Here is a 25,838-nt window from a genome sequence, read left to right on the forward strand (position 1 = left end):
TTTTTTAGGTATGTGAAAAGAAAAAAAATGGTTAAGACTAAAATTTGGCCCTTGAAGTCAGAAACAGGTGAATTTGTTATGGGGAACAAGGAAATGGCAGAAGAGTTGAATAGGTTCTTGGGATCTGTCTTCACTAGGGAAGACACAAGCAATCTCCCAGATGTAATAGTGGCTGAAGGATCTAGGGTAATGGACGAACTGAAGGGTATTTATATTAGGCAGGAAACGGTGTTGGATAGACTGTTAGGTCTGAAGGCTGATAAGTCCCTGGAACCTGATGGTCTGCATCCCAGGGTACTTAAGGAGGTGGCTCTAGAAATCATGGACGCATTGGTAATCATTTTCCAATGTTCTATAGATTCAGGATCAGTTCCTGAGGATTGGAAGATGGCTAATGTTGTCCCACTTTTCAAGAAAGGAGGGAAAAGAGAAAACAGGGAATTATAGACCGGTTAGCCTGACATCAGTGGTGGGAAAGATGCTGGAGTCAATTATAAAAGATGAAATTACAACTCATTTGGATAGCAGTAACAGGATAGGTCAGAGTCAGCATGGATTTACGAAGGGGAAATCATGCTTGACTAATCTGGATTTTTTTGAGGATGTATCTATGAAGATGGACAAAGGAAAACCAGTGGATGTAGTGTATCTGGACTTTCAGAAAGCCTTTGATAAAGTACTGCATAGGAGATTGGTGAACAAAATTAGGGCACATGGTACTGGGGGCAAAATATTGACTTGGATTGAAAATTGGCTGGCTGACAGGAAGCAAAGAGTAGTGATAAACGAGTCCCTTTCGGAAAGACAGGCGGTAACCAGTGGGGTACCACAAGGTTCGGTGCTGGGACCGCAGCTGTTTACAATATACATTAATGACATAAATGAAGGCATTAAGAGTAATATTAGCAAATTTGCTGATGACACAAAGCTGGGTGGCAGTGTGAAATGTAAGGAAGATGTTATGACAATACAGGGTGACTTGGACAGATGCATGGCAGATGCAGTTTAATGTGGATAAATGTGTGGTTATCCAATTTGGTGGCAAGAACCAGAAGGCAGATTACTATCTAAATGGAGTCAAGTTAGGTAAAGGGGAAGTACAACGGGATATAGATGTTCTTATACATCAGTCAATGAAAGCAAGCATGCAGGTACAGCAGGCAGTGAAGAAAGCTAATAGCATGCTGGCCTTCATCACACGAAGAATTGGGTATACGAGCAAAGAAGTCCTTCTGCAGCTGTACAGGGCCCTGGTGAGACCACACCTGGAGTATTGTGTGCAGTTTTGGTCCCCAAATTTGAGGAAGGACATTCTTGCTATTGAGGGAGTGCAGCGTAGGTTCACACGGTCAATACCCGGAATGGCGGGACTATCATATGGACAATAGACAATAGGTGCTGGAGTAGCCCATTCGGCTCTACGAGCCAGCACCACCATTCGTTTTGATCATGGCTGATCATCCACAATCAGTATCATGCTCCTGCCTCATCCCCATAACCCTAGATTCCACTATCTTTAAGAGCTCTATCTCTTTCTTGAAAGTATCCAGAGAGTTGGCCTCCACTGCCTTCTGGGGCAGGGCATTCCACATATCCACCACACTCTGGGTGAAAAAGTTTTTCCTCAACTCTGTTCTAAATGGCCTACCCCTTATTTGTAAACTGTGTCCTCTGGTTCTGGATTCACTCATCAGCGGAATCATGCTTCCCGCCTCCAGAGTGTCCAATCCCTTAATAATCTTATACACCTCAATCAGATCCCCTCTCATCCTTCTAAACTCAACTGTATACAAGCCCAGTCGCTCCAATCTTTCAACATATGATAGTCCCGCCATTCCAGAAATTGACCTCATGAACCTACGCTGCACTCCCTCAGTAGCAAGAATGTCCTTCCTCAAATTTGGAGACCAAAACTGCACACAATACTCCAAATGCGGTCTCACCAGGGCACTGTACAGCATATGTACAACATATGTTGAAAGATTGGAGTGACTGGGCTTGTACACACTTGAGTTTGGAAGGATGAGAGGGGATCTGATTGAGACGTATAAGATTATTAAGGGATTGGACACTCTGGAGACAGGAAGCATGTTTCTGCTGATGGGTGAGTCCAGAACCAGAGGACACAGCTTAAAAATAAGGGGTAGGCCATTTAGAACAGAGTTGAAGAAAACTTCTTTACCCAGAGAGTGGTGGATATATGGAATGCTCTGCCCCAGAAGGCAGTGGAGGCCAACTCTCTGGATACTTTCAAGAAAGAGATGGATAGAGTTCTTAAAGATAGTGGAATCAAGGGTTATGGGGATAAGGCAGGAACAGGATACTGATTGTGGATGATCAGCCATGATCATAATGAATGGTGGTGCTGGCTCAAAGGGCCGAATGCCCTACTCCAGCACCTATTGTCTATTGTCTATTGTCTAAAATTAAGGGAAAATTTCTGAAAAGAAACCAAAGTTAAAATTCTTCATGATGAAGCTTTATTAATAATTTATTTTCGTTATCCAGTAATTGCAAAAAAAAATAATCTTTAGAAACCTTGCTGAAGAGGGTTCAACATTTAACATAATTGAACAATTTATAACTGAGCAGTAAAATCAACTACATCTGCAAATTTACTTTTCGGAGGTTCTGCAACAGCTTTCTGGGGAATCATTTAAAGAAATACAATAGTTAAAAATAATGAAAATGGAGAAAGATATTACACTTCACATAGTTATAAAATGTTGTCAGTTGGTTCTGAATTTGTGGCATTATTGTAAAATGGCCCCAGTCTTCCAAATTGCAGTAAATTATACATTATCTAGAAATTAAGAACAGAAGAAAGAGGAGCTTTCCACCAGTCAGTAAAATCCTGGCTGATCTTGTCCCTTAACCACACCCTCCTCACTGCTCCAAAAGTCCTTAATTCTTGTTGTAGCCAAAAATATATCAATCTCTGTCTTAAATATACTCAGTGACTGAACATCACAAGTGTCTGGTATAGAGATTACCAAAGATTCATAAACTTTTGAGTGAAAAAATATCTTCTCATCTCAAGCCTAAATAGACTTTTCATATTCCATGACTGATTTTAAACTCTCCAGCCAAAGGAAACATTCATATTGTCGAGCCCTGAAATAATGTTAATGCTTTTGTCAGATCATCTCTTAGTCTACTGATTTTATTTCTATTCATCATGAGTCATGGATATAGCTGGCAGTTATTGCTTCTCCATAGTTACCCTTGAGAACGTGGTGTTGAGCTGCCTCCTTGAACCATTTCAGTTCACTTAATGTATGCAGACACCCAATGCTGTTAGGGAGGAAGTTCCAGAGTTTTGACTGATAGACACTGAACAAACAGTGATATATTCCAAGTCAAGGTGGTGTGTGGCTTGTAGTTCGTGGTGTTCCCACATAACTGCTGTCCTTATCCTTCTAGTTGATAGTGGTCATAGATTTAGAAGGTGCTGTCTAAGGAGCCTTGGTGAATTTCTGCAGTGCTCCTTGAAGATGGTAGAGGGAGTGGATGTTTGTAGATATGCCAATCAAGCAGGCTGCTTTATCCTGGATGGTGTTGAGCTTCTTGCCTGTTGTTGAAGCTGCATCAATGTCCTGGAGTTGAGATGTCTGACCTCCAACAACCATGACCATCTTCCTAAATGTCAGGTTTGACTTCAACCACTGGACAGTTTAACTCATTTCCAATAGATTTCAGTTTGGCTAACGCACATCATTCGAATGTGTTCTTGATGTCAAGGACAGTCACTATCAGCACACCTCTGGAATTCAGCTCTTTAGCCCATGTTTGAACCGAGGCTGTAATGAAGTCAGGAGCTGAGTGGCCCTGGCAGAACTCAAACTGGGTGTAATAACCTGACAAGATGCTGCTCGTTTATGACACTTTCCATCACTTTACTGATGTTTGAGTGTAGTCAAGAATTTGTCCTGCTTTGTGTGTACAGCACATATCTAGCTATTTTCCACATCATTGGGTGAATGCCAGTTTTGTTACTGTACTGGAAAAGCTTGGCTATGGGAGTGGCAAGTTCTGGAGGACAAGTTTTCAATGCTATTGCCTGAATGTTGTCAGGGCCTGTAGCCTTTCAATGTCTAGTACCTTCAGCTATTGTTTGAGATCATGTGGAGCTAATGCAGTTGGTTAGAGATTGCTATTTGCAAATATTGGTAACACTGGAGAAAGCCCAGCTGCATCATCCACTTGGCAATTTTGACCAAAGATTGCTATGAATTCTTCAGCCCTATCTTTTGCACTGATATGCTGGGTTACCCCATATTGATGATGAGGATATTTGGAGAGCCTCCTCCTCCACTGGGTTGTTTAATTAAACACAACTATTCAAGATTGGATGTTGTTAGACCTTTGATCTGACCTGTTGGTTGTGGAATAAAGGTACAGCTGCAACCTAATTGACCAAAAAGCAAAATGTTTAGATCTCTGTTAAAGTTAATTATGGAAACATAGAGAGTAGGAGCAGGGGAAGGCCAACTAATCAATCACACCCCCTTCACCATCCAACATGATCATGGCCGATCCTCTATCTCAACACCATCCTGCTAACTCCCCATACCACCTGACACCTTTAGCCTCTAGAAATCCATCTATTTTTTAAAATATAATCAGTGACGAGACTCCAACAGTTTTCTGTGTTTCAAAATTGCATAAGTTCATCAGCCTCTGAGTGAAATGTCTGAACTGACCAGCCCTATGTCCTGAAATGGTGAACACTTGTCCAGGATCTCTGGTCACCCCTGCATCCAGTCTGTCCATCCCTGTCAGAATTTAATACATTTCAGTGAGATCTCATTCTTCTAAATTATGGTGAATACAGACCCAGTCAATCCAAACTCTTTTCATATGACAAACCTGTCAGCTGGTGAACCTTGTGTGCACTCCCTCGAAGGTAAATATGTCTTGTCTTTGGTGAGGAGATCAAAACTGCTAACAATTCTCCAAATGTGGTCTCACCAGGGCCCTGTACAGCTGCAGTAAGTCATCTTCACTTCTACTCAAACCCTTGTGCAATGAAGGCCAACATATTATTTATTCTCTTAATTTCTTGCTATGCCTGTGTGTTTCCTTTCACTGTTTTATATACAAAGACACCCAGGTCCCTTTGTACATCCACCTTTCTCAATCTATCACCATTTATCACTAGTTCCTCAAGTGAATGCAGGCAGAGCCAAGCTTCTGGCACCACAAGTGGCCTGACTGGACAGAAAGGCAGGAAGAGTGATAGGGGAACACACAACCATGTCTGTGACTGATGACTTAGCTCAAGAATGGTGTGTTTGGCTCCCTTTTAATGGCAGCTTGGTGGCTCAGTGGTTAGCACTGCAGCCTCACAGCACCAGAGACCTGCGTTCAATCCCAGCCTTGGGTGACTCTGTGTGGAGTCATAAAGTCATAAAGTCACAGAGCATGGAAACAGACCCTTTGGTCCAACCAGTCCATGCCAAACATAATCCTGCTGCTGGCCCATATCCCTCCAAACATTTCCTATTCATGTACTTATCCAAATGTCTTTTACATGTTGTAATCATACCCACATCCTTCCTCAGAAAGCTCATTCCATACACAAACCACCCTCTGTGTAAAAAAAGAGCCCCTATGTCTTTTTAAAATCCATCTCCTCCCACATTAAAAGCCTGCTCCCTTGACTTGAAATCCCCCATCCTAGAGAAAAGACAACTACCATTAACCCTGTCTATTCCCCTCATTATTTCATAAACGTCTATAAGGTAACCTCTCAACCTCCTTTACTCCAGTGATAAAAGTCTCAGCCTTTTTTAATAAACCAAATCTTCCACACCGGCAACATCTTGGTAAATCTCACCTCTTAATAATACCCTTCCTATAAGTGAGCAACCAGAACGGACACAGTATTCCAGAAGAAGACTCACCAGTGTCCTGTACAACCTCAGTATGACTTCCAAACTCCTACCTTCAAAGGACTGAGCTATAATAGTACGTTTGCCAAATGTTTTCATAACAGCCCAATCTATATGTGCTGCAAACTTCAACGAATTATGTACCTAGGTCCTTCTGCTCTACAACTCTATTCAAGAACGTAGCATTAATTGTATAAGACCTACGCTTGTTTATGGTGCCAGAAAGCAATACCCCACATTTATTCAGATTGAACTCCATTTGCTGTTCTTCAGCCCAGTTTGCACATTCTCCCCATGTCTGTGTGGGTTTCCTCCGGGTCCTCCGGTTTCCTCCCACAGTCCGAAGATGTGCAGGCTAGGTGGATCGGCCATGCTAAATTGCCTGTGGTGTTCAGGGGTGTGTGAGTTATAGGGGGATGGGTCTGGGTGGGATGATTCAAGGGGCGGTGTGGACTTGTTGGGCCAAAGGGCCTGTTTCCACACTGTAGGGAATCTAATTAGTGCTAGGGTCAGGAATCCAGAATGAAAAAGAAATTAAGACAAAGGTTGTGGTATACATTAGTACCAATGATATAAGTGGAATTAGACACGAGACCTTTCATCAAGAATTTAGGGCATTCAACAGTAGATCAAGAAGCAGGAACTCAAAGGTTATAATCTCTAGAATACTCTCAGAGCCATGGGCTCGTGAGCAAAGAAGTAGGGCGATAGGGCAGATGAATGTGTCGTTCAAGCGTTGGTGCAGGAGGAAGTGTTTTAGATTCCTGGATCCTGCGATCATTTCTGGGGAGGTGGGACTTGTATCAGCAGAACAGACTGCATCTGAACAAAAATGGGGCCACCATCCTTGTAGGTGGATATGCTACTCTGGTCGAAGAGTTCAGCCAGTTAGCAGGGAGAAGGGACACAGAGCATTAGTACAATAGGAACTCAGCATAGTTTAGTCTAGGAACCAAGGCAATGGCCGTTCAGCCAAGTTGAGTTTCCAGGGAGAAGAGTGAGGTGGGATGGCCTTTAATGCTCGGAGTACTACAGGCAAGACAGATGGATTAAGGATGTAGATTGATATGTGGAATTGTGATGTGGTTGAGGGCACAGCAGGACTGCAGTAGGGAGGCACATTATCTTAGAAGGATCTTCAAAGGAGGTTTTGTAGGAAGAGCCTGTGAATAAAATGGGGGCAGTCACAATGTTAGGAATATACTATCGGCCCCCAGTCAGTGGTTAATATTTCACTGAGGTGTGTTAAAATAAAAATTATGGTGATTATATTAGGAGATTTCAACTTCCCCAACATTAACTAGAATAGTCATGGTGTAAGAAGGTTTAGAGGGGGCAGATTTCTTGAGATGAATTCAGGGGAGAGTTTTCGACACATCAATATGTAGGAGGTCCAATAGGGGGCACTGCATGTCTGGACCTAATTCTGGGGAACAAAGCCAGACAGTTGTTTGAGGTGCCATAGGGGAGGGGGCAAGCACCTTAGTTACAGTGACCATAACATCTTGTATATTTTATGTTTGGAATAGAAAAGAAAAATGATCATCTGCAAAGAAAGGGGTTTGCACAAGTAGAAGGAAGATTTTGTTAAAATAAGACAGGATCTGGTCAAAAATAGACCAGGAACAGTTATTGCTGAGTAAATCTACAGCAGAACTGCAGGAGCACTCAAAATGGAATTAGCGACAGGCCCAACATGTTCTTTTAGAGTGAGGTGTAGGAGCAACAAGCCCAGAGAACCTAACATCCAGGAATATTCAGGATGGATATTAAGGAAAAGGGAGACTTTTAGAAAGTACAAAGAGAACAAATCAACAGAGGCCACCTTGGAGTTTAGAAAATACAGGAGGGAACTTGAGAAAGCTATGAGGAAATCAAAGAGGAGACAGGAGAAAACGCTGACAGGTAAGATTAGAAAGAATGCTATAACATTCCACAAGTATATCAAGAGGAAGAGAATAACCAGGGAAAGAGTAAGGCCTATTAGGGCTGTAATAGGAAATCTGTGTGGAGCTAGAGGACATTGGTTCGGTGTTAAGTCAGTACTTCACATCTGTGTTCGCTTTGGAGAAGGGGGATGTTGGGGCAGAATTTGAGAAGAGGAATTGAAGTTCTTCGGCAGATTGACATAAGGAGTGAGAAGCTATTGAAGGTTTTGGCGGGCTTAAAAGTGGCAAAATCTCAATCTCCAGACAAGTTTTATCCCAGGTTGCTGTGGGAAACAAGGAGAAAATTACAGGGACTCTGATCCACATTTTAATTCCTACCTAGCTAACTACAGGGGAAGTATCAGAAAACTGGAGGACAGCTAATGTGGTTCCACTATTCAAGATGGGTTTTAGAGGTAAACTAGGGTATTACAGCTAGTGAGTCTCATAGCAGTTGTAGGGAAACTATTGCAGAAAATTTGGAAGGAGACAATTAATCTCTACTTGGAGAGGCAAGGTTTGATCAATGATGGTCAGCATGACTTTGTTAGAAGCAGTCATGCCTATCAAATTTGATTGAAATTTTCAAAGAGGTGACCAGGTGAAAAGATGAGGGGAGTGTGGTTGAAGTATCTTAGCTGGATTTCAGCAAAGTCTTTGATAAGGTCTCACATGGGAGTCTGATAAAGAAGTTAAAAGCACGTGGGATCCAGGGTAACTTGACAAGTTGGATTCAAAATCGGCTCCATGGCAGGAAACAAGTGTGGTGATAGGTTACTCTTGTGACTGGGAGTTGGTGTGCAGTGTGTACCACAGGAATCAGTGCTGTGACTGTCATTGTTTGTGATATATGAATGACATAGGAGAGAATATGGGGGTGGGGGATTAATAAGTAAGTTTGCAGATGAGACACAAAGATTGGCCAGATGGTTAACAGTGACAAGTGATATCTCATGTTACAGTAAAAAATAGACTGATTGGTTAGATGGACAGATCAGTGACAGGTGGAATTTAACCCTGAAAAGTGCGAGGTGATGCACTTTGCAAGAAGGAACAAGACAAGAAGTATACCATGAATGGCAGGATACCAGAAAGCTCAAGAGGAGCAGAGCGATCTTGGGGAGTTTGTCCACAGATCCTTGAAGCAGCAGGACAGATTAGTAGGGTTGATAAGAAGGCATATGGGACACTTGCCTTTATCAGACATGGCATTGGTTCTAAGAGCAGGGAGGTAATGTTGGAGATGTACAGGACTTTGCCTAGGCCACAGCTGGAGTACTGTGTGCAGTTCTGGTCACCGCACTACAGGAAGGATGTGATTGCACTGGAGGGGATGAGGAGATTGACCAGCATGTTGCCGGAGATGGAGCAGTTTAGCTGTGAAGAGAAACTAGATAGGCTTGGATTGTTTTCTTTAGGGCATAGAAGGTTGAGAGGGGATCTGACTGTATAAGATTATGAGAGGCATGGACAGGATGGATGGAAAGCAGCTGTTCTCCCTAGTTGAAAGGTCAAAAAGGAGGGAACATAGCTTTAAGGTGAATGGCAGGGGTTTTAGAAAGGATTTGTGCAAAACAATTTTTACCCACAGGAAGGATGGAAATCTTGAATACTTTCTTGGAGTTAGTTGAGGCAGGAAACCTCACAACATGTGTGTGGTATATGGATGAGCACTTTAAAAGTCACGACATTCAAGGCCAAGGGTCAAGTGTGCGAAAATTAGACTGCTGTAGATTTAGAATAGTTTTATCAGTGTAGACTCAATGGGCTGAAGGTCCTTGTCAATCCTATGATTGTATGAATCTATTTAAATAATACTCCATCATTTGGTCTTTCCTACCAAATTGGACAACTTCACAGATTTACAGAAGTTTCCGGAACTTTTGAGGGTTACTGGACCCGTAAAAAACCTGTAATTTCTCTTCACAGATGCTGCCAGACCTGCTGAGCTTTTCCGTCAACTTTTGTTTTTCTTTCTGATTTAGAGTATCCATAGTGCTTTTGGTTTTTAACTTTTACTTTTCCAAGTTACAGTGCATCTGCTATGCATTTGCCTGCACACTCAACTTGTCTAAATCACAGTGAAACCTCTTCTCAGCCTCCTCAAACTCACAAGACCACCTCATTTTGAGTTATTGGCAACCTTGAAAATATCACATTTGACTTTCCGGTCCAAATTGTTGATATGTATTGTGAATGGCTGGGTCTAAATCACTGATTCCTGTGGTATCCAATTTGTATCTGCCTTACTTACATTCATGCTATTAAGCAATTCTCACCAGTATATTAACTGATTCTTTCCAGTTTTGTGCCATCGAAAATTTTGCAATTGTACAACCCATCAGTTTCTGTAGATGTCCTCACGATAGATGGTGAATTGCACTGAAATTCTGAGGAAACACCAGTAGAGGGCACTAAACTCAAAGAGTTTCCCCTTGCTGTACATTTAATACAGGTTTTCTTCTACATCTATTCCTACTAAGAAAGACTTTCAGAAAAGATTCTTCCAGTAACAATTAAACACATTTGAAAATGATATATTATTAAGGAATTTTTTGAGCACAAAGTGTGTTGAGAGATGTGTACGTTGGATCAAATTATAAGCTTCTCCAATTTGCGCACTGCTCAGGCCCCAGCATGCTCATATCAATCCAGTGAAGTGGCAAAGAGGCATTGCGGCTGAACTTTTCCAGAAATTAGCCAAGTGCCAATTTCAAAGAGCTTCATGGCAGGTTTCTCTCTGCAAACGTGAGTGAGTTTTCTCATGCTATTCTCTACATTCACAATCAACTATGCACCACACCTTTATGGTGGCCTATTCATGATATGTTCATCTCAGCAATAGCGGAACAGCTCAGTACTACTGGGATTGCCCAGAGCTCCCAATGCTAGCACTATTTTCAAAGATCAGTCATACACCCTGTCAATGGTGCCAGTCCTTCAATGTGCACATAGTGGTAAACAAAAAAGAAAAGCGTAGAAGTCACACAGATGGCGTGGCTGACATTTCATTACAAATACATGTGTATGTTCATAAATGGAAAGACATTTAAGAACTGGGTGATACAGGTTGGCTAAGCATAGCCTGATTCATCTTGGAAGCCCATCTACTATTTCTCTCATGGCCAGTGCAGTACAATATCTTATTGTTCAGTGTGGGATTGTCGCACACTGGAATGCCTTCAAACAATTGTAAATATTCATTTTTATTCAACAACAGCAAAAGTAAAGAGAAAAGAAAATTTGGCTGAAGTGTTGCTTCTAGGAGCGGACAGGGGTTGCGTGCCTTTTGAACTGGAACAAATTTACAGTGATTGTAGCACAACAACGATAAGCCCCTGCTGTGGCTGGATCCATTAGTCACATTTCCAATGAACCTGTGTGGGGAACATCAGAAACAGAACAGGTCCTTAGTAATGTGAACAGGCAACATTCACATCACACACAAAGAACAGTTTAACACTGTCCTCAATACACTGGGACTTTGGAGGACTTGGACAAAGACAGCCATGGAATGCTTCTCTGTGGACCTTTGACATGGGGAACTTATTATTCTAATGTAAGCAGCACAGGCTGCATCAGGCAAATGCAGTTGAAGACTGTAAGTGAGGTAGGATTATTGAAAGCTTGTACCCACCACCCCACCCTACATCACCAGAGAAAGGGAGGATTACATAATAGGGAAGTCAAACATTTACAGTTCAAGGTGAGAGGAATTCAGCTGTGTGCCTTTATACAGACATTACATAGAATTGTGGCCCAGGAATGAAACATTTGTGGTCACCTGTGATTACTTCTGCTACACAGAGATAACAATCATCAATCTGTAATAGCCTATGACATGGTCAAGATTGATTGTGATCTGGTTGGACAACCATGACTGACACATGGCCCAGCTGGTACCTTGGCTTTGTGCAGCTCCTGACTCATGCCTTGCGAATCCCCGGAGCCACGGCTCAGGACTGGTAGGACTAACCGTGGTCCACGCCTAAAACTGAAAAGACACTGACTCCCTGACACTGACTACAACTAGCAGTCACCATAACCTTCTCAAGGCCATCAGGAACGAACAAAAAAAAACTGACTCAGTCAGCAGTGCCCACATCCTGTGAACACCTAGAGAAAAGCAGCCCACTGACTGTGTCCAAGCCCCTGGGCTGGTACTTGATGCTGCCTTGACTTATGCCTGGCTGAAGGCTGTCTCAGTTGAAGTCTGAGATTTTTTGCTTCAGATTTGCAGACATGGACTTTTGGTTAAAGCACATTCAGTGTGTTTACCATATAAACTGCTGGCAAATGGTGCAGGTGTGACATTGACACAGCATAGTGACTTACAGCAACATGTGCATTTGACTGATCACTGCTGGCACCCATGACAAGCAACTTGGCTTTGTGCCTGGCCTAAACAAAAAGGCAAGGTAGAAGTCCTGAGAGACTGTAAGCTCTGGCTGAGGGGCGGGTCAAAGCACAAACAGATAAGGTGAAGCAGGGATGCTGTGAAGTAGGTGCAAAGTGAGCAAGTGCGAAGCCCAGAGGTGCAACCTGGTCAAATCTATCACATGGCTTCCTATTCCTGCTCACAAAGTGGGCTGGTAGCAGCATCATAGATAATGGGAACTGCAGATGCTGGAGAATTCCAAGATAATAAAATGTGAGGCTGGATGAACACAGCAGGCCAAGCAGCATCTCAGGAGCACAAAAGCTTTTGTGCTCCTGAGATGCTGCTTGGCCTGCTGTGTTCATCCAGCCTCACATTTTATTATCTTGGTAGCAGCATCATGATGGGAGATCCTGGTGTGGTCCAAAGTGCAGTGCATTCTATTTTTTTTTCTTGTCAGCAATTAATAGCAATGTCCAGCAATGAGTTAAGTGCTAGAGACTGCCTGCAACTGACAAAACCATCTTCTCTAAATTTTTTTTTTGGCCATTGTAACTGTTAAGGACCATTACATTTTGAAGAAATCCAAACTCCCAGTAATTACACTTATGCTGTCCCATGCCTTCTGAAATATCAAAGGTTCTTTTATTTCTCCTGAGACCTACAAAAGTATGCTACAGTCCTCCAGAATTTGCTTCAGTTGTCTTGGTTATTCTAGCGATTCCTTGAAATACACATTACACACAGATCCTTCCACTAAGATCTTTAAAGACTCTTGGCCTGTTCCACTCCATGTCTTGCCTTTGGATGTACATAGACTGCTTTTCCACAGCCTGCTTCTGCAACATCTGTTTAGCTCTTTCCAAGCTGATTGTTTTCCTCCACACACTCTCAAGACCACTGCAGATTTCTTCCACAGCCTGCAAGTTAGAGCAAACCTCCCAGTTGCATGAACCTCACAAACTTGACTGATTACATTAACAAAAACACAGATAATATAAACAAAACAACCTTCCAGCCCCACAATTTGTGTCCATGATAATATGGTGTGCTTTGAGATGATTCAAACAGAAATGAAAACAAATTATTTTACTTTTAATAACTCTGATTCTGTAACCCCTATGTATAATCTATATTGCTAATGCTAACTGCCCTATCTCCAGACTCTCTTGCTCCAGTCAAGCTTAGAAATTGATCATTCCTTGTTCAAATATTTCACTAGCACCCCTAACCATTCAAGACAAACAAAGGCTACTATTTAAGTGTAATAAACCCAGGCTTATTTGAATTACACTTACATCAGAATTGTTTTTATTGGGTTTGCAAACAGATATCCCCATTTTCTACAGTTCACTGTTAATTCTTAAAACTAAAAGTTATATTCTAAAATCTGTGAACAATTGACTTGATATTTGCAACATTATGTATGTGCATTCCTCACTGTTTTAGTTTTATCATATATTTCCAATGTACAGACCCTACTGACAGATTTAAATAAACAGGAAAGAAATTCAGTTACAAAAGATGTGGCCAAATGTAATTTTATGACGAAAGGTAATTATCATATCAGGTTACCTCCCATGTTAGTCAGCTTTTTAAAGAGAGGTAGAGATGGTCTGTCTGCAAAAATATCACTCTGGTGAACAAGGCATTCTTTGATTGCATCATACCCATTGACGATAATAGTTGATATACCACCAAGATCAAGGCTGTAAATCTGGTAAACAAGAAAGTGACATTTACAAAGTAAATTAAGAAACCTATTAACCATTAAATTAAAGTACACTATACATGAGGAATAACTGTGAGATTTGAAATCTTTGAAATTTGTCTCAAATAGGAGTCACGGTAGGCACAGATTTGCATGTATAGTACAAAAATTAGTCAGAGTACTAAGATATTCCACAAACTTTTCAAATATTTTATAATTTTGCTCAGTAGCAGTAAGTCTAGTACATAACATAACATTGTACCAGTAAAATAACAGACTTAGAATTTAGAGATAATGGGAACTGCAGATGCTGGAGAGTCCAAGATAACAAAGTGTGGAGCTGGATGAACACAGCAGGCCAAGCAGCATCTCAGGAGCACAAAAGCTGACGTTTCGGGCCTAGACCCTTTTGATGTGCAACTTGTGTGCCTTTACGCATCCAGTTAAAGTCTTAAATATACATGTGGTGGCACTGCCATTCACAGTGCACCTCAGCAAGAACAGCAATCAATTAATGTTGAAAATCTATGAGATATCAGTAATTGTGGGTGTAATTTCAGTTGGAATCAATGTGAAATAAATTGGAGCAGAAGACAAAGTTTGGTAGATACAAGGAAAATAGGAAGGTATGAAGTTAAACAGTTTGTCACAGACAATGCTGCATGCAATTTTGATACCAGAAGGTGGTTGAAACAAATTGAGATGTCAAACCTATATAGATTCTAAGTATATCCACCTTCTGGTTTGCACTTTGTAATTTATCACAATTTGTAATTCATCAAGGCAAGGGAAGGGAAACTGGGGTAAAAACATAGAAAACAGGACCAGGAGTAGGTCATTTGACCCTTCAAGCCTGCTACAGCATTCAATATGATCATAGTTGATCATCCTATTCAGTACCCTCTTCCCACTTTCTCCCCATACCCTTTGATCCCTTTAATCCTAAGCATTATATCTAATTCCTTCCTTAAAACATTCGACGTTGTGGTCTCAATGGCTTTCCGTGGCACAGAATTTCATAGGCTCACAATTCTCTGGGTGAAGAAATTTCTCCGCATCTCAGTCCTAAATGGTCTACCCCTTAGATTATGACTCTAAGAGATCCCTCCTTCTTCTTCTAAACGCGAGTGAAAATAGTTTGAACAGATGTAGTCTCACTTCATATGCCAGTCCTGCCATCCAAGAATCTTTTGTTGCACTCCCTCTATAGCCAGAACATCCTTCCTCATATAAAAAGGAGACCAAAACCACACATCATTTTGGGCACTCAGCTTTTCCAAGTCATGAGATGTATTTAGAGGCAAACAAAAGCTTATTTTAATTGCAGCAACAAATTTTGCATTATGCTGAATCCCAAACTCTATGTGAAATTGCATGGAATAAGAGGGTGAAAACAAACTTTAAATTTTAACAAACATATGCTTTACATGTTGATAATAAAAATTAAATTCGAGGTTTGTGCAGGACGGTTTCAGAAATTGTGATTAAAAGAGATTAAAGTAGAATTTTGAAGAAGGTACAAAAGGGCAATATAAAGGATCCTGTTGACATATAACCCCAATGTTGACTCTTTACAGCTAATGCCACTAAAAGTGGAAGAATGTTTGCTTATGGTGAACAATGAAAGAAACTGCACAGTGTAAGTAAACTGGTGTGACTTTGAACAGGATTTGTCCCACTCATTTGAGTGACAGTGGAAAAACGGTAAAAACTGCTAAAAATAGTATTGGTGGCAAATCCCAATGGAAATTTACTTTCTTTGCTTAATTTTCATAGAGTAAATTGATATAAGAATTACAGTACTATGTAGTACTATGCCAGTTGCACATCAACCTGTTTAGTCACATGAAGATCCATGGCAGAAATGCATGAACCTGAGTTCTTACCATTCTCAAATTGAGAGATAACTGAAAATATCCAGACTTGTACAAAAATTAAAAACACAGATACAAAATTGGCTAAAAGACGGAAAAAGAATAGTGATGGTGGATGGTTGTTTTGGTGTTTCGCAGTGGTCACTATTATAACACTTTTTGATGTATATATTGTGTGTTAATATACATATAAATAAAAATATGCATACAAAAGCTAATGTATCATGGAAATTATAACATACAAAATATTGCATATTAAAATATCTTATGCATACATATTAAATATATAAAGAATGTGCAGGTATAAATGAAGAAATAGATATATGTAAGTAAATATTTTTAGGTGACAGAACATATCCACTGGCTGCTAAAAGAAAGCACGTGATCTTTGACTTCATTCGCAGAGAAACAGAATACGAAAGCAAAGAGGTAATGCTCAATCTTTATACAACACTGAGTAGACCTTTGCAGGAGTAACGTGTTTACTTTTGGGCACTAAAGAGTGCGGAGTTCTTAGATAGGGTGCATGTGATTTATTAGTATGGTACCAGGGGACAGGATGATTTGGAAACCAGGCTTCTTGTTCTTAACACAAACAAACAAAGCTTGGAAGAGATTTGATACAAACAAACATTAACACAATGCCTAGTTTTGGGAGAGCAAGTAAAGAGAGGTAAGATACCATTTGTAGAGACTGAAGGATTGTTAGCCAATGGGTACAAATTTATGGTGACTGGTAAAAGAACCAGAGGCAACAAGAGGACATTTATGTTAAAACAGCGTTGTTGTGACTTGCAATGTGCTGCCTGAACAGGTGATGGATGAAGATCCAATAGTCACATTCAAAAGAGAATGAGATGAATACTTATAAGAGAAATATTTATAGGACTGCAGGGAAAGAGCTGTGGGGTGACAGCTGACATGGAAACCTGAATGACCTCCTTTTGTGCAGTATATTTCTATGTTGTGTTTGATCAATAGGAGGAAATTCATTGAATTAAAATATCTTTGTCATTATCAATATCACCAACATATTGATGAATGGCTGTTTGAGAGAATCTACTTATGAAAGATCCAGCATCTGCTTTTCATTCAAGTTAGCTGAAGTATTGATTCCAAGCCACCTTGGTACAGATCAACGAATAGGCTCCAGTTTGGGTTAGTAACGTTGGTCCTAACTTTCTTTAGCAACTCATAAAAGGGACCGAGTCAATAGTTGTCTGGAGTCCACTGGGATAGGAATCTTTGAGATAGGTATCTCCTGTAATACTTGATGTTAGGGAGGGTAGGTAATCCTGCTGTCACCATTTGAAGTTTACAATCTACTAACATTCCTAAATATTGTACTGTCTGGGAATTTATGCCAAAATAAAAGCTACAGTAAGTATATTGGTTCATAAATTCTTCAGGATATGTATTGACTCAAGGTCCCTCAACTGCACAGGTAAGAAATGGAGCTCAGGGCGGATGCAAGGTATAAGGGGCAGGGGAGGTGGTGGCAGGGAGCGTGAGGGACAGGGAGGTGGTGGCTGGGTCCAGAATGGGGCTCTTGGGTCTCGTCTGGATGTCATTAATGTCAGGGAGCATCTGATTCAGGTTGACCTTTCAGTGAAACCCTCTGACCCAGGAGAAGGAGCAAGGATCTGAAACTCACTGAGTTACATTAGAAGCTCTCATCACTAATGAAGGAGGCATTTTGCCCAGATGTTTCCCCACCATGAAGGAAACAAAATTCACATATCTGGCTTCATTCATCAATACTAACATGGTTTTCATAAACAAAACAGTACAGTCTTACAGGTGGAAGACACCAAGTGGCACTTTACAATGCAGTGGCTCATGTTGTTGGCCACTTGTGTGATCTCCTTCTGTGGCTTTGGATGAAATGGAGGTGGCCTATTTACTGGTCTCTGCCTGAGGCTGAAATGCATGTGGTTAGGTGCTCAATGCAGGTGGGCTCCTTCATTGCACCCTGATCCATAGATGCTCCTTTGTCAAAGAGGGCGGAGGAAGATACTGCTGATGGCATCCCAAAAGGGCTAGAAAAGCTACACCAGCTGGAGATTAAGTGGTATTCCTGTAGACATCCCTCTACAAGTTAATGTTAAAAAATGTAGAATGCAATTGGGAGGTGGTGGCATAGTGGTATTGTCACTCAGCTAGTAATCCAGAAACCAGACTGATGTTCAAGCTAACAAAGTCTGGAGCTCGAGGAACAGGAAAGCTGGCATTTCGGGTCAGGACCCTTCTTCAGAAAGTTTTCTGTGTTCCTCCAGCTCCACACTTTGTTATTTCTGACTCCAGCATCTACAGTTCCTGGTATCTCAGTAATATTCAAGACATATAAGTTTGAATCCTGCTACGGTAGATGGTGAAATTTGAATTCAGTAGAAATCAGTATTAAAAAGCTAGCACGATTGTGACATCATGGCCTGTGATACGGCCACATACATGATCCTGCACTGTCTCGGGGCCATTTCACACACAGGAGCAAATCTGCTGCTGTTAGTTTAAATGGAGTGCCCTTCCCCAATCACACTTGAGATCCTTCGTTTACACCCAGCTGAACATGGTTGTGACAATGCTCCATCTTCTGAGGGGTCTGCCTCAGCTGCAGGGATCTCCTGTGCTCATCACCAATTGTCAGCCTATCTTACTACACTGAGGTGACTATATCTGCCCTTGTATAGGCGACACATGTTAGGTGTGATGGTGCCTCTGCTGAGGTCTGCTCTGGCTATGCTTGGGCTAGTAATGGTGCTAGTCATTGTACTTGGATGCTGAGCCCTGAGACAAAAAAACAAAACATGAGAACTTGCCTTGGAGGGCAGAATGCTCTGCAGAATTGAGGATTTCCCATATAACTGATTTGCATACCACCATACAAAGGTGCTATTGGACAGTTTGGAATGCATTGCATGTTTGCAGCTTGTTTTCACCACGTTCACCGTGGATACCCATTTCACTTCCTCGGGGTTAGCAATCCTAGCAATGTCAATGGCTTCCTTCTACCTTGCTGATGCTGACACACAATTTATGGAACTTATCTTCTTGACTTGGTCCTCTCATGGACATTACAGTTCGGTTTCTCTTGCAGTCACTCTTGTTCATTAAAACCTGCATGTTTCAGTCATGGCAGGTCTTCAGCAACTCTATAGTCCAGATCCATCCCGAGGGGTTAGTAAGTATTCTGGGTACGTTCATTTCTGATGGCACTATCAGAGAGATTCACACACAGATATTAAATGGTGTGCCTGGATGAGTCTGTTGTGGGCTTCTTTGGAAACCAGGTGTATGGTTGCAGAACTCATGTGAAATCTGGTCTTTCTCAGAGGAGGAGGATGCCAATTGATGTGCGGATCTCCCTTATTGTAGCCCCATCCCTCTATGTACTGTGATATTGTGAAAGACCTGACAGATCAGCTACAGTGAAGAATGCCTCCAAACCTGTCTAAGTACCAAAGCTGCATCTTGACCAAACAGAAGACTCCTTCAATAACCTGGTAATCATGTGGCTCTGTTTATATCCCTCCATTAGTTCATTGCTATTTTTCCACAATTGAAATCAGCAGCCAAGTCTTCAATGAGTATCCCTCTTCTTCCAGATACTTTATAGTGAGTCTAAATGGATGAGAAAACAGCTGCAAGAGACATGATTGCTGCAGAATGAACATAACGTGGCAGTTCCCCACATAGCTAGTATAGATATGCAACTTCTAGTGGTACCAAACTAGCTGGAAATTGAAGGAGTCAATTTTTTTTGTGGTTAGTGAAGACTCCTTGCTGGTCTGAAGCTACCCTGATTGTCTGATGCATGCTGTCAATAAGCCCCCGCACCTACACGAATCCAACCGCTGCAGTGAAGCCAACAGCCTCTGTGTTTAGCTGGCTTCATCATGACATTCAGATGACTGGTGTCCTTGCTTACTTTGGTGTTGGTGAACTTATGCTGCACTTATAACCAGCAGATTCAGCATTTTGGAAAAGCATCCAATTGATCCCTCAAAGAAGGTGAAAGTGTCAAACTTCAGTGATCTAATCAGCCTGATGGCTATCTGGTTCTTTTGGGAAGAGACCTTGGTTCCAAAAGGATGCAAATATCTGCAACGATGCACCATGACAGCCAGAGCCTCCTGAACTGCTGTCATTCCACTGTGTTGAGGAAGATCACTGTCTGTAGAGGGTACTGTATTCTTCAAGACAGAATGCCATGTCCATTCTTTCTGTCATGAGGAGCAGGACATCACTGCGGAGATGCAGCTGTTGCTGGTATTGCTTTCCCTGCTACTTATCTGAAGTCCAGGCTGCTGTTGCATAAGATGCTCTCAGCTGCAGTAAAACTGACAGCAAATAAGTTACGAAGAGGTGAATATATTCTAAAGCACGTGGAGGTAATACCAAATATAAAATTGTCAATGTGAAGATTTGAGGCTCCCAGACAAGCAATTTTAGTCTCTAATCATTACCTACTGCATCAATTCTATTAAGCAATCACTCATCATTGTGGATTTGCCTCAAATGAACCTGCTGATATACAGAGAGCTCAATTAAGTTTTACAAGGGCTGTTAAAGCCAGAATGCTAGTCTCTTGTTTGATTGTTTCAGTGACTTTCCTGACAGCTGCCAAGATATTCCCCACTTTTCTCCAAACCTGGCCAGCTCAAGTCCAGAAGTAAGCAGGACCATCTTGATCCAATGCCCTGTTTTGGAGATTTAGCTCCAGGAGATTGGTCTCCCTCCCAGGAGTTGTAAATATTCTGCCCCAAATATATGTGTTGTCTTGATTATTTTGTATGTCAACAAAGGTAGAAAAATTTACATTTTACCATATAATGCCAATCACTCTTCATTCAACTATCTTACATTGACAAGTCCACGTTGATTTGAAGTGTGAACTCAGTTCAGTTGAGGGAGAATATTCAGCATGTTTCTGAGAAGAGGAGAATCAGGTAGCAACACGATACATATCTCAGTGAACAATAAATCTCATTGCTGTAACCTGATTGTTTAATCTTTATATTAGGCAGGAAGCTGTATATTCCAAATCACAGGAGACACAAAAACCACTAACTCAAGTCATTGATAACATTGAATCTGGAAAAGAAAGCTATTAAAACCCCAAAGTATACCTGTCATGATTGCATGATCATTGTATGCAATGATCAAAACAATGGCAAAGACAGGATGTCAATTTAGGGTAATCAAACAAATAAGAATTACAGAAGTTCAAATAAAAACCTTTCAAAACAATTTAGAACATAGAATTATGCCACATGCCTTCAATGAAGCTAAGTTCATGCATGCTTACAAAATCTGAGGGGGCATATGAAAGGTTATACGAGAAATGACTGGGAAGCTAGGAACTTGACTATGTCAGCAGATTGTTCCTGTGCTGCCTATCTCTAAGCCTGCACTAGAGCAGACAGGATTTAAAATGGGAAACACTGGTGCGTTTTCGTCTATTGTATCTGCCCACTGCGGCATCTGGTGATTAAAATAAATTCTCACATTGAAAGCAAGTCTCAGTGATAGTCACCATGCTATTATCACTGATTGTCATGTCAACCCATCTGGTCCTCATGGGGAAGGAAATCTGCTACCTTTACCCTATCAAGTGCACATGTGGTTGCACACAAAATATGACTGATTACTCTGAAATACCCTTTGAAATGGTGTGGCAAGCCATTCAGTTCAAGGTCAATTAGTGATGGGCAAAAAAATATGCTGGCCTTGCAGTGATGCCCACATTCCATGAAAGGATTTAAAAATGGAAGGTTTTCCAGCAAGATTGTAACCATGGTGTCACATTCCATTCACCATCTTGACTGCATAAGCAACAACTGGATGTCAGGAGTGGCTCTGTTTGGTCTGTTGAGCTGTTTGCTCAGTGATGCACAACAAGGTAGAAAACATAAATTGTCATTTTAAGTGGATTATAGGTCCAATAAATATTTCCACAGTGGTTAATTTACAGCCCATCAATGGGGCCAGTAAAAATGTATTTAAGTTGCATGGAGTTTTTGGCTATAGCCATTTGCTGCTTCCCTCCAATCACTGGCAGGCTTCCAATGGCCTTTATCAACTCCAGCCTTGATCACTACAATTCTCTTCTGGATGATTTCCAATCCTTCATAAACTTCATCTCATCCATTATCCTTGTGTTCAGTGACCCATAGCGTCTTTTATTCTGTACTGTGCCAAATTTCCAAGGCTCACCCTCAAGTTCCTATCATCCCTTCTACCAACAGAGAACTTTGTTGTTTTAGTTCTGGAGTGTTGTCTACGTTATTCCTTTAACTTTGCCTTCAGACCCTGTGCTGCACCAGTACCTGTCCAAAACTATTTGCTTCCATATTCCTTTGCTCTCTTTTCACAACTTTCTTAACGCTTACAAATTCACTCAAGTTCTTGGTCACCTTCCTACTATCTCTCTTCCTTTGCTCAATTGTCAAATTTTGACTTTTTTTCGGAAGGCCTCTATATAAATGCAGGTTATCAGTAACTTGCGAAACTTTCTTACTTTCACACGAATGAAATATACGGATGCTAAATACTCGATAATCATGTTGCCAGCCGGACACGCAAAGTACAAAGTCCATGTGCTCTTTTTCTGTAGTTTACCATTCACAACAGCGAAAATCCACGACAGATCCACTTAAGAACCAATATTAATATTATCAAATCAAACGTTACAAATGAAACCTAGCGTCTTATTGTGATGATACGCCCTGATCGTAGTCGAATCTCGATTTTATAAAAAAATTAAAACAAATTTTATTTCAATACCTGTCCATGAATTTCACTCTGCTTCTTCAAGAAGACGTGTGGTTCATTGATGAGTGACAAGAGGTTACCTATGAGAGGTAGAGCGGTGGGACCCGGTGGGAAACCACGAGGTCTCCTCTGTTTAAGGAGCTGCCGGACCAACAGCAGACCCAACAAAACAAACAACAAAGTGCCCAGGGCTGCGCACGACTTCGAAAAGAGCATCACCCCAAAGGCTGGCCGCGCTCCCTGCGCCGACATTGCTCACACACTCTCAGTCCTCCCCCTCTAGCATGAACTCCATGTAGCCAGCCGGTCGCCAGTCCCGCCTCCACTTCCTCTGGATTGGATTGATAGGGCAGCGTCCAACAGCACCGCCTGTCTGATTGGCTGACAGTGGACATCACTCCGGTTTGCCCGGACCCTGCGGCGGTCCCTGTGATCCTGGGCCAGCGGATTCCTGCAGCAGCTGCTCTCATGGGGCCGGCGTGCTCCAGCCGTGTTCTTGTCTTCTCATCAGTCCAGGAACCTCGGGCATCACATTGACCCATTCTAGAGGCCACCTCAAAGTGGGAGAGCATCTTGAAGTTTACAAAAAAGTAATCCAGTGATTTCACGTTTCCTCCTTATACTGGTTTAACTTGTGAAAACAATAACTAGTTTAAATGAGACATAGGGACAAGTGGTATACTTTAATAAGATGCCTTTCAAAAGTCTCTATGGGACACGATTCCTCTGTGGATCGAAAAGCCTGAAGGGCTGAAAAGTAAAGTTATTTGGACTAAAGCTACTTTCGTTCGCCGTTTAGAGATAATGGGAACTGCAGATGCTGGAGAGTCCAAGATAACAAAGTGTGGAGCTGAATGAACACAGCAGGCCAAGCAGCATCTCGAGCACAAAAGCTGACGTTTCGGGCCTAGACCCACATCGTTGGGCACGCATTGTAAAACGTGGCTCCATGCACAACACAGAGATAAACCTTGCAGATCAGGGTCATGCTTGCAAACGGAATGAGGTGTTCCGTAAATGAATGACTCACGCTTTGTTTTCCCCAGTGTAGCTTGTTGTGTAAGGGTCGAAAGTGATAATGTCATATGAACTTGATGCGAGCACAGCAGGACCTCAGAAAAGTAAAACCTAGTGTCTTGCTTCTGTAACAGTGACTGTTATAGATGTGCAGGTTTGGCAATGCTAAATTGCCCCATGGGGTTCAGGGATGTACAGGCTAAATGGGTTCGCTATGGGGAAAATGTGGGGTTACAGAGATGGGGTGGGTTGAGGTGGGATGGTCTTCAGAGGGGTGATGTGGAGTCAATGGGCTGAATGGCCTGCTTCCACACTGTAGGGATTCTATAGCATGTAGATGGTTATTACATTCAAGGGCCTCTTATTTAGACTAGGAAGTGGACTTGCTCTTGGCCTACTGTACCAGAACAGGTGGGACCTGGAGACCCGTACCCTGGTGATAGAAAATCTACCCTGCGATGATTAATGTAGATAAGCTGGCCTATAATGAGGATTGCTCCAGCAACATAGGGAGGTAGCACTGTGAGCATTCAATGCAGTAAATTAAACTGACTGAAGCATAACTAAGTCGCCATTTCTGGAAGGACTTCTAAATGAGAAGGAGAAGGTAAAACGACAGGTGTTGCACCATTTGTGTTTGTGTGGGGAGATTCCATGGGAAAGGCAGGAGATGTGGGGCTATCTGATCAGTGGACAATGTTGTCACAGAGACAGGGGATGTAAGACCTGTTTAGTGGTGGCATTATTTTGGAGGTACAGAAACAGCAAAAGATGAAACCAGTGAATGTTGAGGTTACTGAGATGAAAGGTGAGGAAAAAGGGAATCAAGTTCTGATTTTGGGGCGTTCTTGAGAACAGAAGTGCAGAAGATGGAAAAAATCAAATGGATGCTGGCTATTTGAAATAAAAATGGAAAGTGCTATAGAAACTCAAAGCTCTGGCTGCATCTGTGGTGTGTGAAGCAATTAACATTATGAGTCCAATTGAATTCTTTGAAATGCGCAGCAATTGTAGGACCCACCTATTTTCAATGAATTTTTAACAATTTGATTGGGGAAAAGAACACATTGATCTCCTCATGTGTGCTTAAAGGAAAGACAAGTCATATTCCTTGACAGATCCTCTGCTGAAAGCAGTTGCTGTCTCTTCAGCTTCTATACTTTACGTTAACTCCGGCAAAAAAAAACTATCTCCAGTATGGTCCAGAAGCCAAAGTATTCGGACCCTTACCTCAGGTAACTCACAATTAGCGCAGGGATGACCAGATTCTGAGGTCACAAATGACCCTACAACCCAAAAGAAACTTTGCCTTTTGATAACTAAACTATGTATGCAAAATTGTAGCAACAATGCACAAGGAATTTCATTTATGTGACTGGGAAAAAGCAGTGCATGATGAGGTGTGTTTAAGAGAAAATATCCTGAGACATGATGAACTGAATCAGTCTTGAGACATTCCTGTGTACATGGGCAACACAAACATCATCAATGACATCTAGTACTTCTGGGAATCTGCCATTTGAAAGAATCTTTGGCTCTTGAGTTATTCTGTGTTTCCCGTGGGATCTATAATATTGCTGCTTGCTCTGTCAAACAATACATTAGTTCACCTGTTTCATGCCATCATGTTCTACGAATTGACATTATTGATATTTCCAATGGTTCTGGAAAGAACCTGATCCAAAATTTAAAAATGTTCAAGATAACTAACATCTTCACTAAATACAAGTACCACTGGAGATCAGCTGCAGGTTTTATTTTCTCAGCATTGTGAACAGCTCTATCATTGCCTCCATGATGCACCAATTTCTGAAGGGTTTGCTCCTGTCTCAGACTACTTAAGTGCAACACTAACTAGTGACAATTCTACTGCAATGAAGCTGCAGACCTTAAAGTTTATTTTCATCTTCTTCCTCTTGTTTTGAGTATCAAATATATAATGGCTTTCGAAATGGGACATCCAACGTACTACGGAAAGAGAGGTGACAGAAAACTCATTTCTGAGCTGCTCGTTAAAGTGACTTTATGCAGTACAATTGACTGCAACAAAACATGATTATATTCACTCTTCAACTGCCCAAAAGTTTTGTGTTTCAAGATACAAACAAATCAAGATACAAGCTACCGATCCATTAAAAAAAAACTTTGGGTCTCTAGTGCAAATAAGTAGCTGAGGGCTCATGGTCTTAATGGATAGCATTAGCAAGTAATTTGCAAATGTAAAAGTGAAAGATGACACAGAAAAGGATTCCCATCTCTTTT

The 25,838-nt window shown here is 41.5% G+C and overlaps 1 protein-coding gene across 3 annotated transcripts in view; it reads right to left on the reverse strand.

Moving 5' to 3' along the window:
* LOC125459337 (vitamin D 25-hydroxylase) overlaps positions 1-22,847 on the reverse strand; it is a 33,104-nt gene extending 10,257 nt beyond the window's left edge. The window contains exons 1-2 of one of the 3 annotated variants that reach the window (XM_048545684.2): positions 22,572-22,847; positions 13,776-13,917 (exon numbers count right to left, since the gene is read on the reverse strand). In XM_048545684.2, the coding sequence (XP_048401641.1) occupies positions 13,776-13,917; positions 22,572-22,811 (382 nt within the window). In that variant the 5' untranslated portion in view covers positions 22,812-22,847. The remainder of the gene's footprint in view (positions 1-13,775; positions 13,918-22,571) is intronic. The other 2 variants (XM_059651867.1, XM_048545686.2) reach the window with 2 other exon arrangements.
* Positions 22,848-25,838: the final 2,991 nt, after the last annotated feature.

The sequence above is a fragment of the Stegostoma tigrinum genome, chromosome 17, assembly GCF_030684315.1.
Source record: "Stegostoma tigrinum isolate sSteTig4 chromosome 17, sSteTig4.hap1, whole genome shotgun sequence".
Taxonomy (NCBI): Eukaryota; Metazoa; Chordata; class Chondrichthyes; order Orectolobiformes; family Stegostomatidae; genus Stegostoma; species Stegostoma tigrinum.